Source organism: Ovis aries, chromosome 4, assembly GCF_016772045.2.
Source record: "Ovis aries strain OAR_USU_Benz2616 breed Rambouillet chromosome 4, ARS-UI_Ramb_v3.0, whole genome shotgun sequence".
In the NCBI taxonomy this organism is placed as follows: domain Eukaryota; kingdom Metazoa; phylum Chordata; class Mammalia; order Artiodactyla; family Bovidae; genus Ovis; species Ovis aries.
The window spans coordinates 15323014-15337218 of record NC_056057.1 but is presented as its reverse complement, the minus strand read 5'-3'; the positions used below and the strand labels follow the sequence as shown (position 1 = coordinate 15337218).

The 14205-nt window shown below is 39.3% G+C and overlaps 1 protein-coding gene across 1 annotated transcript in view; it reads right to left on the bottom strand.

Annotated features, from left to right (window-relative positions):
* Positions 1-1308: 1308 nt before the first annotated feature.
* SDHAF3 (succinate dehydrogenase complex assembly factor 3) overlaps positions 1309-14205 on the bottom strand; it is a 101896-nt gene continuing 88999 nt past the window's right edge. The window contains exon 2 of the mRNA XM_004007746.6: positions 1309-14095. Within this exon, the coding sequence (XP_004007795.1) occupies positions 13892-14095 (204 nt within the window). The 3' untranslated portion in view covers positions 1309-13891. The remainder of the gene's footprint in view (positions 14096-14205) is intronic.

The following is a 14205-nucleotide window of genomic DNA, read 5'->3' as shown; positions in this document are numbered from 1 at the left end:
CAGACTGGATCATAAAGAATCCTACAAAACCTGGTAAGAAGTTTGGACTTCTCCTCAATAAAATGGTTTAAGAGTTTTTAAAGCAGGAAAGTGACATAATCAGATTTAAATTTGAGAAAAACTGTCCTGGCCGCGCTCAGAAGAGGTTGGAGGGGTCAAGACTAGAGACAGTTAAGCAGGTAGGGCAGAAATACAGATGAGACACTGGCTTGAGTGAAGTGTTGACAGAAAAAAAAAAAATGAATGACTGTAAGTGCTGTTAGAATCAATAGGAATTGGTGATGAATGGCACCAAAGTGGGAAGGAGGAAAAGGAATTTATTTCACTTGGAGGTGAGAAAGGGCACCATCGAGGATGATGTGCAGACTCTGGTGATGACAGCTGGTGAGTCAGTTCAGAAAAAGAAGCCCCAACCCTGAAGGGTAATCAGGTTCAGGGCAGTTGCATCAATTCAGTTTTGAACTGTGGTCTTTAGGTCTTAGGACATTGGGGGGTGGTTGGATTCAGAGATACAGTGCTCAAGAAAAATAGATTTGACCTGGAGGCTCATCTCCTCCAAATACTTTAGAAAAGTTGGTTTAAAATACTGACAAATTCAAATCCAGTTCATTCAACTGTTTTTGCCATAACCTTTTTGTTTAATCATATTTAAAACTCAAAATGCTTTTGAGTGAGCTTGTCTTATAAGTTCATTAACAATGTATTTTTAAGTTTAAAATTTTACTATTCTTTACTATCCTGGTGGTTGGTTCCCCTTTCAGTCATCTAGGGTGAGTGGCAGTATCATTAGATATGCCACTCATATGCAGATAATCATTTCAAAGTTGCTTAGCAACAATTATTCAATATTCAACTTTTATCAGCTTTTGCCCTAAGATGTTTTAAACCCTGAAGAGAGTGTACCATTTCAGGTATATAGCACTGAATTTATTATTTCTTTGCTAAAATAGCACGAGTTAATCTTAAGATTTGTACAGAAATGAAATATCTGTTAAAACTCATGATAATTGCCAACTGAACTCAGCATTTGTGTTTCTGTCAGAAATCCAGAACACAAAATTAATTTGAACAAGTGAAGTTCTGTTTCTAATTCACTAATCTTGAGAGTCAAAATGCATTTCTAAATCATTTCTGAGAATGAAAGGGTGAAAAATGACATTAGGCTATATAAACTTACCATCTTCAAAGTCAGTAATTTTGTATGAATTTAACTGACATTACAAAGATCCTCTAGTCTTTTTTCTACCAGGTCTCTCAATGAAAGAACAAAATTACAAACCAAGGAGAAAATGCAAACAATCCCAAGTGTTCACTGCAAAGCCAAGTTTATTTGAAACATCAATATAAAATGGTGCCAGGGCTAGAAAGCAAAGACCTTTATAACAGATGAATTAAAGTAACAAGTGCAGACACAGAACTAACACTTTTATTTCTCTCACAAATGGGTAAGTTCTTACATCACCATTTTGATCAACTTCATGAAATGTTATGAATACATTAAATTGTGGAGAGTTGATTTATGCTAAAAGAGGGGAGCTAACTAAGCTGACGGAAAGAAAACTTGTTGTTGCTCCTTAATTGAAATAAAATATTTCCCTGCTTTATTTGTTTAATGATGGACTCTTGTTTTTGTAAAGCAGTAAAACTCAATCTCAGAAATTTGTCAAAATTTCCTAGAGAGCTTTTAAAAACTCTAACCCTCTAAACTGGTAATCTATCCCATACCAATAAAGAAGGAAAATAATTACCCAGTAATTTGTAGTTTTAAAAATCCAACACCATAGTCAACGGTGAAATGCTCTTTAAACAAGGCCCACTACGCTGGGTATTGGACAGGGCAGGAGGTTATTGGTATCTTCTTCAACAATCTTAACCTTTTTTCTATGACCTTAAGCAAATGTCTCCAAAAGTCTTCCAGTATACTTAGAGATTTTCATTATTTCTCTGTTTCCTTTGCTGTTATTTTGAACAATAGCTATCTTTCCCACTTCCAAAGTTTTTACTAGTTTAAAAAATGAAACAGTGAGGTATACCACATATACAGGAAAATGTATAAAACATAATTAAAAAATAATGATAAATATTCACACAAACATCTCACAGTCAAAATATAAAACACTGCCTCCCAGACCACAGAAGACCCCATGTGTCCATTCCCAGTCACACGACCTTGTTCCCATGCAAATACCACCCTCCCAGTGTTTATGACTGTTATTTACTTGCTTTTCTTGACAAGTTTACCATTAATATCTGCATCTCTTACAACTTTGTTTCATTTGGCCTGTTTTTGAACTTGTACAAATGAATTCATACTACATGTGTTTGACTTCTTTCAATTAGTATTATGAGAAGGGATACAGTTCAGTTTCATTTCTACATGACTATACCATAACTTCTTATCCATTCTACTGATGAAGACATTAGGACTGTTTCCAACTTGTAGCTGCTAAAATAATTCTCACTTCACATGAACATTCTTGTATAGCATCCTAATCTTCCACAAGTATATGCAGGACTGGTTTTGTTGGTGGTAAAGTAATATTAATAACAATAGAATTAGCAAGTAAAAACGATAGCAAATACTTTACAGTGTTTATTATTTTCTAGGTACTGTTTTGAGTAGTTCACATAGATTAACCCACCTAACTCTCACAAAAATCTTCAGAGGGCAAAAACTGATCCTTGCAGGAAGGGGCTAGGGGAGGAGAGACAAAGTCTTACTCTTTTATGTATAAAGTCATATACTCAAGGTCACACAGCTAGAAAGATGGGAATCAAGTCCATATAGTGGGCAGCAAAGTCTGTACTCAATTGCCACATCATAATGCAACAGTAAGTAAAGGAAAGGAAAGGGAAGGCGCTCAGTCGTGTCTGACTCTTTGCGACTCCATGGGCTGTAGCCTACCAGGCTTCTCCACCCATGGAATTTTCCAGGCCAGAGTGCTTGAGTGGGTTTACTATAAACACCTTCAAATTTGTCAGAGAATGTCAAAATGTTTTCCAAAAAGGTTATAACCGCATTAGTAGAATAAGAGAGTTTCCATTACTTCCTATCTTTGACAGCATTTGTTATTTGTCAGCATCCTTATTTTAACCTGGAAGTTGTGTGATGCAGTACCGCTGATTTATACTTTCATTTCTCCATTACAAATGAGGCAAAGGATATCTTTTATGTCTACTGATCATGTGGGTTTCCTATTTGTGAATTTCTGGTTCAAGTTTTTTTTGCCTATTTTCTATTGGATTTTACATCTTTCTCACAATATGTAGGAATTTAGATGTTCCGAGTATTACTTCTTTGGCCATTATCTGAGGTGCAACCATTTCTTCATACTCTGAGGCTTGCATGTGCACTCTGTACTCCTTTTAATGAAAAAAAGGAGCACGGATTTTGTTCCAATCACTACTCTACCAACTTATATATTATTCTTATTTTTAAATCCCTCACTTCTTAACCTCAAGAAACATCATTACGGTTCCATATGGTAAATGTCCCTTTAGATTAATCTATATAACAATCTTGGTCCTTTATTCCTTCTTTCATTATTTTTCTACATACTATATAAAGCATTTCCTTTAAGAAGAACGAACCTGCAGGGGGCAACCATGCTCACGCTTTGCCATCTCAAACTGTATTCAACCATCATTCTTGAGATAAACTTGCTGAGTGTAGAATTTTAAGTTGAAAATTATTTTTCTCTCACACATTGTAGACAGTTATCCAACTGGTTTCTGGCTTCCACTGCTGCTGTTGAGAAGTCAGCTAAAGAAAAGTCTAGCTGACGCTGCTCTGAAGGTTATCACACCACTTCTGTTAGCTGCTTTCACGACTTTTTGTCTTTAGCATCCTACTGTTTCACTATTGTTTACCCAGCTGAGCATTTCATCTTTATCCTACTTGGGATAAATCTTTGGACTGGTATTTTTCATTGATTTAAAAATCCTCACCAGTTATTTCTTCAAACATTGCTTCTGCCCCATCTGTCTATCTGAGACCATTACCAGCTAGACCTTAGACCCTTTAGTTTTATTCTCCACGCTCATTTTCAAGTTTCTCTTCAGTGTTACATCCTGTTCTATTCTGTACCCGCTGGGTCTCTTTTCGGGCCCACCTAATCCTGAGTTAAACCTCCTCATTGGCTTATTTTTAATTTTAGTTCTTCTATTTTCCACTTCTAGAATTTCTACTTGGTTCTTTTTCATATATGCTAAGTCAGTTTTTATATTGCCTTGTTCCCTGTAGATATTTTACAACTTGATTTTTTATTTTTTAAACATATAAACACAGACGTTTTGCATTATACGTGTGCTAATTTCGAAGTTGTTCTCTTGTGGTCTTTGCTGCCTTTCATTCACGATGCTAGTCTCTTCCTTATGGACTCTGTTAATTTAAGCTTAAAAGGCATTCATTTCCTAGGAAAACTGTTTGTGAACCTAGCACCCTCCAAAGATTTGATTACATCGGCCAGGTATTCATTCTGGGGCCCCTAAATTCACAGCTTGAGTTGTTTTAGCACCCAATTTGAATTTGGGGTGACCAATTCTGCAGCAACAGTGGAGCTGGTTCACTTCTGGCTCACTCTTACCTTGAGGGTGTAGTCCTTAGGGACTGGCTTTCCCCACCTCTGGTGGGCTGTATATTTTGTCTTCTGCTTACCGGGTTCAAAAGGACCATCAACACCAGAGCTGAAATTCACCCTTCGGGCAAAAGAGGCTTCAGCAGTTTCACTGAGATATTGGCCTTATAATTACATAATCTCTTAGGATATTGCCAACTCTAAATGCTTCTCAAAAATGCTTTTATATTCTGCCTAAAAGGAGGGATTGGGGGCAGGAGGAGAAAGGGACGACAAAGGATGAGGTGGCTGGATGGCATCACTGACTCGATGGACGTGAGTCTGAGTGAACTCTGGGAGTTGGTGATGGACAGGGAGGCCTGGTGTGCTGCAATTCATGGGGTCGCAAAGAGTCGGACACCACTGAGTGACTGAACTGAACTTTAGAGTTCATTTTCATGAGAACTGTTAACAAAGTCTGCCGCAGTACCGAAAAGGAAATCGAACGTCTTTGTTGGAAATGTCTATTTCACAGCATCCTTTCCATGCTTATTAACATCAAAAATTTCCCATGTCCTTAAAAACCCTTTGTAAACCTAAATTTAAATTTTTCGATTATCAAGTAATTACAACTTAATCTTTCTGACATGTGGGAAATTTTTGTTCTCAAATTTTGACTCTTTTAAACACCAATTCTAGTAACATGTTTATATCAAAACCTTTGTCTAATTATTTCCCCTTAGGATAGGATTCTAGAAAGAGTTACTAGGTCCAAAAAGGTATGATAATTTTTAAAGTTATCAATACACATTGCCAACTGATTTCCATGGTGGAAAGGAGCTACCCTACGTCCAAGGTAAGGAGTGGTGGCTGCGCTTTGCAGGAGCAGCCGTGAAGAGATACCCCACATCTAAGGTAAGACAAACCTAAGACAGACGGTAGGTGTTCTGAGAGGGCATCAGAGGGCAGACACACTGAAACCACAATCACAGATAACTAGTCAATCTGATCACACGGACCACAGGCCTTGTCTAACTCAACAAAACTAAGCCATGCTGCCTGGGGCCACCCAAGATGGACGGGTCATGGTGGAGAGCTCTGACAGAATGTGGTCCACTGGAGAAGGGAATGGCAAACTACTTCAGTATGCTTGCCTTGAGAACCCCATGAACAGCATGAAAAGGCAAAACGATAGGATACTGAAAGAGGAAATCCCCAGGTTGGTAGGTGTCCAATATGCCACTGGAGATCAGTAGAGAAATAACTCCAGAAAGAATGAAGGGATGGAGCCAAAGCAAAAACAATACGCAGCTGTGGATAGGATGGTGATAGAAGCATGGTCCGATGCTGTAAAGAGCAATATTGCATAGGAACCTGGAATGTCAGGTCCATGAATCAAGGCAAATTGGAAGTGGTCAAACAGGAGATGGCAAGAGTGAATTGAATGTTCACATTCTAGGAATCAGCGAACTAAAATGGACTGGAATGGGTGAATTTAACTCAGATGACCATTATATCTACTACTGTGGGCAGGAATCCCTTAAAGAAATGGAGTAGTCCTCATGATCAACAAGAGAGTCTGAAATGCAGTACTTGGATGCAATCTCAAAAATGACAAAATGATCTCTGTTCGTTTCTAAGGCAAACCATTCAATATCATGGTAATCCAGGTCTATGCCCCGAACAGTAATGCTGAAGAAGCTGAACAGATCTATGAAGACATACAAGACCTTCTAGAACTAACACCCTAAAAAGATGTTATTTTTATTACAGGGGACTGGAATGCAAAAATAGGAAGTCAAGAAACACCTGGAGTAACAGGCAAATTTGGCCTTGGAGTACAGAATGAAGCTGGGCAAAGGCTAGTAAGAGTTCTGCCAAGAGAATGCACTGGTCATAGCAAACACCCTCTTCCAACAACATAAGACAAGGCTCTACACATGGACATCACCAGATGGTCAACACTGAAATCAGATTGATTATATTCTCTGCAGCCAAAGATGGAGAAGCTCTATACAGTCAGCAAAAACAAGATCGGGAGCTGACTGTGGCTCAGATCATGAATTCCTTATTGCCAAATTGAGACCGATTGGAGAAAACCACTAAACCATTCAGGTATGACCTAAATAAAATCCCTTATGACTATACAGTGGAAGTGAGAAATAGATTTAAGGGACTTGATCTGATAGACAGAGTGCCTGATGAACTATGGATGGAGGCTCGTGATATTGTATAGGAGACAGCAGAAATGCAAAAAAGCAAAATGGCTCTCTGAGGAGGCCTTACAAATAGCTGTGAAAAGAAGGGAAGTGAAAAGCAAAGGAGAAAAAGAAAGATATACCCATTTGAATGCAGAGTTCCAAAGAATAACAAGGAGAGATAAGAAAGACTTCCTCAGTGATCAATGCAAAGAAATAGAGGAAAACAACAGATTGGGAAAGACTAGAGATCTCTTCAAGAAAATTAGAGATACCAAGGGAACATTTCATGCAAAGATGGGCTCAATAAAGGACAGAAATGGTCTGGACCTAACAGAAGCAGAAGATATTAAGAAGAGGTGGCAAGAATACACAGAAGAAATGTACAAAAAAAGATGTTCACGACCCAGATAATCACGATGGTGTGATCACTCATCTAGAGACAGACATCCTGGAATGTGAAGTCAAGAGGGCCTTAGAAAGCATCACTGTGAACAAAGCTAGTGGAGGTGATAGAATTTCAGTTGAGCTATTTCAAATCCTGAAAGATGATGCTATGAAAGTGCTGCACTCAATATGCCAGAAAATTTGGAAAACTCAGCAGTGGCCACAGGACTGGAAAAGGTCAGTTTTCATTCCAATCACGAAGAAAGGCAATGCTAAAGAATGCTCAAACTACCATACAATTGCACTCATCTCATGCGCTAGTAAAGTAATGCTCAAAATTCTCCAAGCCAGGCTTCAGCAGTAGGTGAACCAACTCCAGATGTTCAAGCTGGTTTTCGAAAAGGCAGAGGAATCAGAGATCAAATTGCCAACATCCGCTGAATCATTGAAAAAGCAAGAGAGTTCCAGAAAAACATCTATTTCTGCTTTATTGACTATGCCAAAGCCTTTGACTGTGTAGATCACAATCAACTGTGGAAAATTCTGAAAGAGATGGGAATACCAGACCACCTGACCTGCCTCTTGAGAAACCTATATGCAGGTCAAGAGCAACAGTTAGAACTGGACATGAAACAACAGACTGGTTCCAAATAGGAAAAGGAGTATGTCAAGGCTGTATATTGTCACCCTGTTTATTTAACTTATATGCAGAGTACATCATGAGAAATGCTGGACTGGAAGAAGCACAAGCTGGAATCAAGATTGCAGGAAGAAACATCAATAACCTCAGATATGCAGATGACACCACCAGTATGGCAGAAAGTGAAGAGGAACTAAAAGCCTCTTAATGAAAGTGAAAGAGGAGAGTGAAAAAGTTGGCTTAAAGCTCAACATTCAGAAAACGAAGATCATGGCATCCGGTCCCATAACTTCATGGCAAATAGATGGGGAAACAGTGTCAGATTCTATTTTTCTGGGCTCCAAGATCACTGCAGTTGGTGATTGAAGCCATGAAATTAAAAGATGCTTACTCCTTGGAAGGAAAGTTATGACCAACCTAAACAGCATACTGAAAAGCAGAGACATTACTTTGTCAACAAAGGTCTGTTTTGTCAAGGCTATGGTTTTTCCAGTGGTCATGTATGAATGTGAGAGTTGGACTATAAAGAAAGCTGAGCACTGAAGAATTGATGCTTTTGAACTGTGGTGTTGGAGAAGACTCTTGAGAGTCCCTTGGACTGCAAGGACATCCAACCAATCCATCCTAAAGGAGATCAGTCCTGGGTATTCATTGGAAGGACTGATGTTGAAGCTAAAACTCCAATACTTGGGCCATCTGATGGGAAGAGCTGACTCATTTGAAAAGACCCTGATGCTGGGAAAGATTGAAGGCAGGAGGAGAAGGGGACGACAGAGGATGAGATGGCTGGATAGCATCACTGACTCGATAGACATGAATCTGAGTGAACTCCGGGAGTTGGTGATGGACGGGGAGGCCTGGCGTACTGTGGTTCATGGGGTCACAAAGAGTCGGACACGACAGCAACTGAGCTGAACTGGACCTGCGTTAGCTTCCCCTAAACTATCACCACCATGGTAGGATGCTAACTATACCATTTCCAGATCAGACTTGCATGTCGATAAGGCAACATTTACAGCCACACAGAGAATATATTAAGAAGTATGCCAAAGATAAGGAAACCACATGTAAGTTACTATAAGGGAAAAAAAATTCTAAGTCTAAAATCTCAGATAGAGAAAACGTAATGATTTTAAAATTAGCTATTTTTTCTACATAACAAAGCATAGGGATTTAAAAGAACTCTCCTCTACTTAACTTACACTTGGCAGTCTGGGCTGGTGGGATCAGCCAGGCGGTCCTTCAGAGCTCAGCTGGGGTGCTTGGTGTGTCTGCCCTTGGCTGTGAGCTGGCTGGTGCAGGATGGCTTTGCCTCTGCTCCACATTCTCCACGGGGCTGGGTTTGTTCACATGGCAGCTGGGCAGGTTTGCAGCAGCACAGGTGGAAAAGGACACAGCTCCACAGCCTAGAGCCTAAGCTTCCCTCATGTCACACTGCCCACATTCTTTCTAGCAAATCAAGAAACAAGACCAGTCCAGGTTTAGGGAATTATAAAATGGATGGCATTGCCACTGGGAGGAGCTGAAAAGTCACAGTGCAAAGGCCATGGGTACCAGGAACGACAGAGAACATGGTTATTTTGCAATTCACCACCTGGAGTTGTTAGACCTGAATAATGAGGAAGAGGCCTCCAGGCAAATTGTGAAGATCTAGGCTAAGTTACAGAATTCTGGACGGAGTACATGTTACTATCATTCATTCCCTGAGAAGGGAAGAAAAATAAGTTTCATTTTAAATATGAGTTGGAAATGCCAAACACAGATCTGGAGCTCAGAAATGAGGCTGAGGTTGGTGTTACAGATCTGAGTATAGCTAATATCTGAAGTAATGGATGTATAAAGTGGGAGTCCTAAACATGAAATCCCAGAGAATACTGCTATTTTAAAAAAGAGAAAAACTATAACCTAGAGGAGAGTTAGACAGTATACAAACCAGGCAGCAGTGACTTAAAAGCAGGAGACAGTCACTCACATTCTCCAGTCTCACAGGGTAACATATCGACCTTATCCTGAGGAATACACCATTAATTTTGGAAAGTGAGCGGTTACCTTGGTGGAGCAGATGAGGAAGAGCAGACAGTGACATCAAGGGTATTGCTACATGGCCGAAGCGAAAGATCACAGAAATCAGGGCTGGGACGGAAAGGAAGGTAATGCGTTCAGCTACACACCATTCTCTAACACTGCTGATTTCATCCGTTTGCAAGGTACACCTACGTGAAACAGAATCCCACAACAGTTTCAGAACACAGTTCAAACAACTCAGCAGGTATTAAGGGCCTAACAATTTAGCACCTGTTGGATACCACAGCTTCTCAAATATTGTAATCATACCGAACATTTTCTGTCACTAATTTTTGTGTGCTATTTGCTTTTCTCACATCAATCGCTAAAGCCCAGGTTTACATAAGATACGTCATCCAAAAGAACGTTGCAATAGAACAGTAAAACTGTGAACTACCTCAAGCAAGTAACTGTGTGATATGCAATAAACAGAGCTGCGATTTCCTGGAAAATCTGATATACCCTGTAACACACTGCAGGTTCTCTGTGGTGCCCTGGGGGATCAGAGTGCATAATGCGGGAACCACAGCTCTGCCCCCCACCCCTGCTTTATTTTTCTTCATTATTCTTACCACCTACCTATTTTGTGCATTTTGTCCCTCTCCTTTAGGATGTAAATTCCGTAGGGACAGACATTTTGTCTTTGACAAGTGTTGTATTCGTCTCTAAAATGATGCCTGGCATATGAAGGTTCTCAATAGGTATTTTATTTATTTAATCATTTTTAATTGCAGGATCATTGCTTTACAGTATTGTGTTGGTTTCTACCAAACATCAACATGAATCAGTCATAGGTCTACCCATATCCCCCCCCCCACCTGAACATCCCTCGCCATTCCACCCCACTTTGTTACCGAGCCCCAGTTTGAGTTCCCTGAGTCACACAGCAAGTTCCCATTGGCTGTCTATTTTACATGTGGTAATGTATGCTTCCTGGTTCCCCTCTCCGAGCCCCTCCTCCCTGCCAACCACATCCAGAAGTCTGTTCTCAGTGTCTTATCTCCATCGCTGCTCTGCAGACAGGTTCATCAGGACAACACGGATTTGCTGAAGGAATGACCAGGCACACTAGGAGCGAAAATCTGATCACATTGAAAATCTGATCACATTAAAAAGCAATGACAAAAGCACGGAATGCTACAATTAGTAATTTCAAACTGAAGCCTTATTCAGTTTTGAATAAAGCAGTTTTAAGTGTAGCCAAGAAAATGGGTGGCTGTATTAGTGAAACCAAGAGAGAATCATCTGATTACTAGGTTAAGTCGGCCACATGGATTAATACTAAGGTCACCAAAACGATGCAAGACATGAGATGAAGAGGTATGAGTCAGGAACCAAAGAACAAGAAAAACAAAGTATAACCAAATTGAAAATAGTACTATAAAGTTCTGAGGAAGTAGTGTATCTGTTTATGATGAAACAGCATTCCTGAATGTAGTTAAGATTTTAAACTTTCGGGTAACAGTCTTATCTTGTTCACTGTTTATTCCTAGAGCCTGTTATAATGTAAAGAGTAATTACTGACCGCTTAGCTTATGAGGAAAGCCTCACCCATCCATCTAGACTGACTCCAAGAGAGATGGAAGAAAGGACTGAGGGACTTGGCGGCCATAAATGTACATTTTAAAAATATTACTCTGATATTTGTATATGGGATAGATTGTAGGTGGTCACAGAGGATACAGGGAAAATGATTAGCAGTAAGTTCTTAATAGTCCAAGTGAGAGAGATGCGAGTTTGGACTAAAGAAGACAAGACAGCAAAACAGAGCAAATATGAATTAATTTTTTAAAAAGCTGATATAAACAACTGCATCTGAAAATGATCAATCTCAGAGTAAACATACATAATTAAATATCCAAGTCATTTTAGTGTGTAATATTTTTTAAAATTCATAAGCATTTTAGAATATGAATGGGATTTTCATTTGATTTTTTTCAGTTTATAAATCAACTTAACGTGTAAGAAAAAAAAATAATTAAAGTGTTTTTCTCTCTCCATGAGCTAGCCCATGAGATTCTCCAGGTAACTACAAATTATTTAAGGGGTCATCTGTTACTAACAAATACCACAGAAATGTATTACACATTGTATAATCTATTAGACAAATGATAATATGTATAATAGTGAATTCTAAAGCTACTTTTTAACCTTTCATTGTAAATAAAAAATGACTCAGGAAGAAGGAACACTTAAAAGAGTAATCTTATGTATTATTAAAAGCAGAAATGATGAAGTTTTCAGGGTAACAATGTATCTAAATAATAACCTAGCAGGACTTCAGGTCACCACCACTCATGAAAACACCAAAATCACAACTGACTGCTGAACAACCATTGGCAAATTAGACTTAAATCTACCCGCAAAGACTTTCTATACCCACAGACGAAAAAAGAAGTCACAGTGAGATGAGGAGGGGCACTTTCACAACATAATCAAATCCCAGACCTGCTGGTAGGCAACCCGTGTCTGGAAAACAATTACATCACAGATGTTCTCCCACAGGAGTGAGGGTTCTGAGCCCACGGCAGGCTCCTCGGCCTTTGGGGTCTGTCATTGGGGGGAGGGGCCCCTGGAGTTCTGAAGGCCAGCAGGGCTTGAGTGCAGCAGCGCCACAGGACTGCATGGAACAGAGACTCCCCTCTGGAAGCGCGCACAAGGTTTCACAGGCACTGGGACCCAGGGGACCCAGGACAAAGCAGTGACTCCACAGGAGCCTGGGCCAGACCCACCTGCAGCTCCTGGAGGGTCTCATGTGGCTCAGGTGGGGGGGTCCCAGGAAATACCTGGTGGTATGCGCTCTCCTGGAGGCCGTCATCTTGAGACTGAGACCTGGCCCCACCCAAGAGGATAAACACAGGAGGAACACACCAAGACACATATTAATATCTGATTAAAAGTTAAAGACAAAGCGAGAACATTAAAAGCAACAAGGGGAAAGCAACAGTTAACACATCAGGGAATCCCCATAAAGTCATCAGTCGATTTTTCAGGGGAAACTCTGCAGGCCAGAAGGGAGTGGCATGATATATTTATCTAAAGTAATGAAAGGGAAAAACCTACAACTAATAATATTCTACCCAGCAAAGCTCTCATTCAGACTTGACAGAGAAATCAGAAGTTTTATAGACAAGCAAGACCTAAGAGAATTCAGCACCACTAAACCAGTTTTACAACAAATACTAAAGAACTCTATAGACAGAAAAGAAAAAGGCTACAACTAGAAATAAGAAAATTACAAATGGGAAAGCTCACCCATAAAGGCAAACATACAGTAAAAGTAGGCAATCATCCACACACAAATATATCAAAACCAGTGACTGTGAGAAGAGAAGAGAGTACAAACGCAGGACACTGGAAACGCATTTGAGACCAGCAACTTAAAATATAGACTGCTATATTAAAGCTTCATGGTAACCATAAACAAACAAACAAAAAAGACCTACAAAAACAAATTCAAAATAACTGACAAAATGGCAGTAAGAACATACGTATTGATAATTACCTTAAATCTTAATGGATTAAATGCTCCAACCAAAAAACAGACTGGCTGAATGGACACAAAAACAAGATCCCTATAAACGCTGTTTACAAGAGACCCACTTCAGATCTAGGGATACTGAACGAAGGTGAGAGGACAGAAAAAGGTATTCCATGCAAAGAGGAATTAAAGAATGACCTTGGAATTCTGGATCTATCATGATCATGATATACTAATCTGATACAGCTAGAGCCACAAGATTAATGCTTGAATATGAATAGCACTAAAACAAATTTACATATAAAATTTTGGGGAAAATTTCACAAGCTTTATGTAGTCCAAAACACAAATCCTATCCAGCAACTGTTACTACTTCAATAAATGTAGTTTCATCCACTCATGATCCTGACCTGTATATTACAAGATTCAAAATATCCCCAAATAGAAGAACAGTTCATTAACACCAGGCATTCTCAAAACCTAAAAGCTTAAGAAACAAATTTTAAAACCCAATTAGTTAAAAGGCTCTGAACTTGAAATGCTTTTTTAAACTTTATTATATAGACTAGAACTTTGGTTTCCTAGACTCAGTAATATTAAATTGCCTGTTGGGTTTCGTGGCCTCTTGCATCAGTTCCTGCAATTGTCCGATCTGTTCATCACGAAAGTCATTAAGTTTTTCTTCTGGTAGGGAGATTCCAAAACATGCTTTTTCAGTTGAATTTTGTTTGCTTTCATTAGCTTGTTGCCACAGCACTGCTGCATATGCCTAGTAAAAAGAACAACAACAACAAAAAACGAAGGTTATAGATATTAAAATAAGATCTGTATTCATTCATTTAACACTGAAGGACTTAATTCTATCGCCGAGTCTTATGC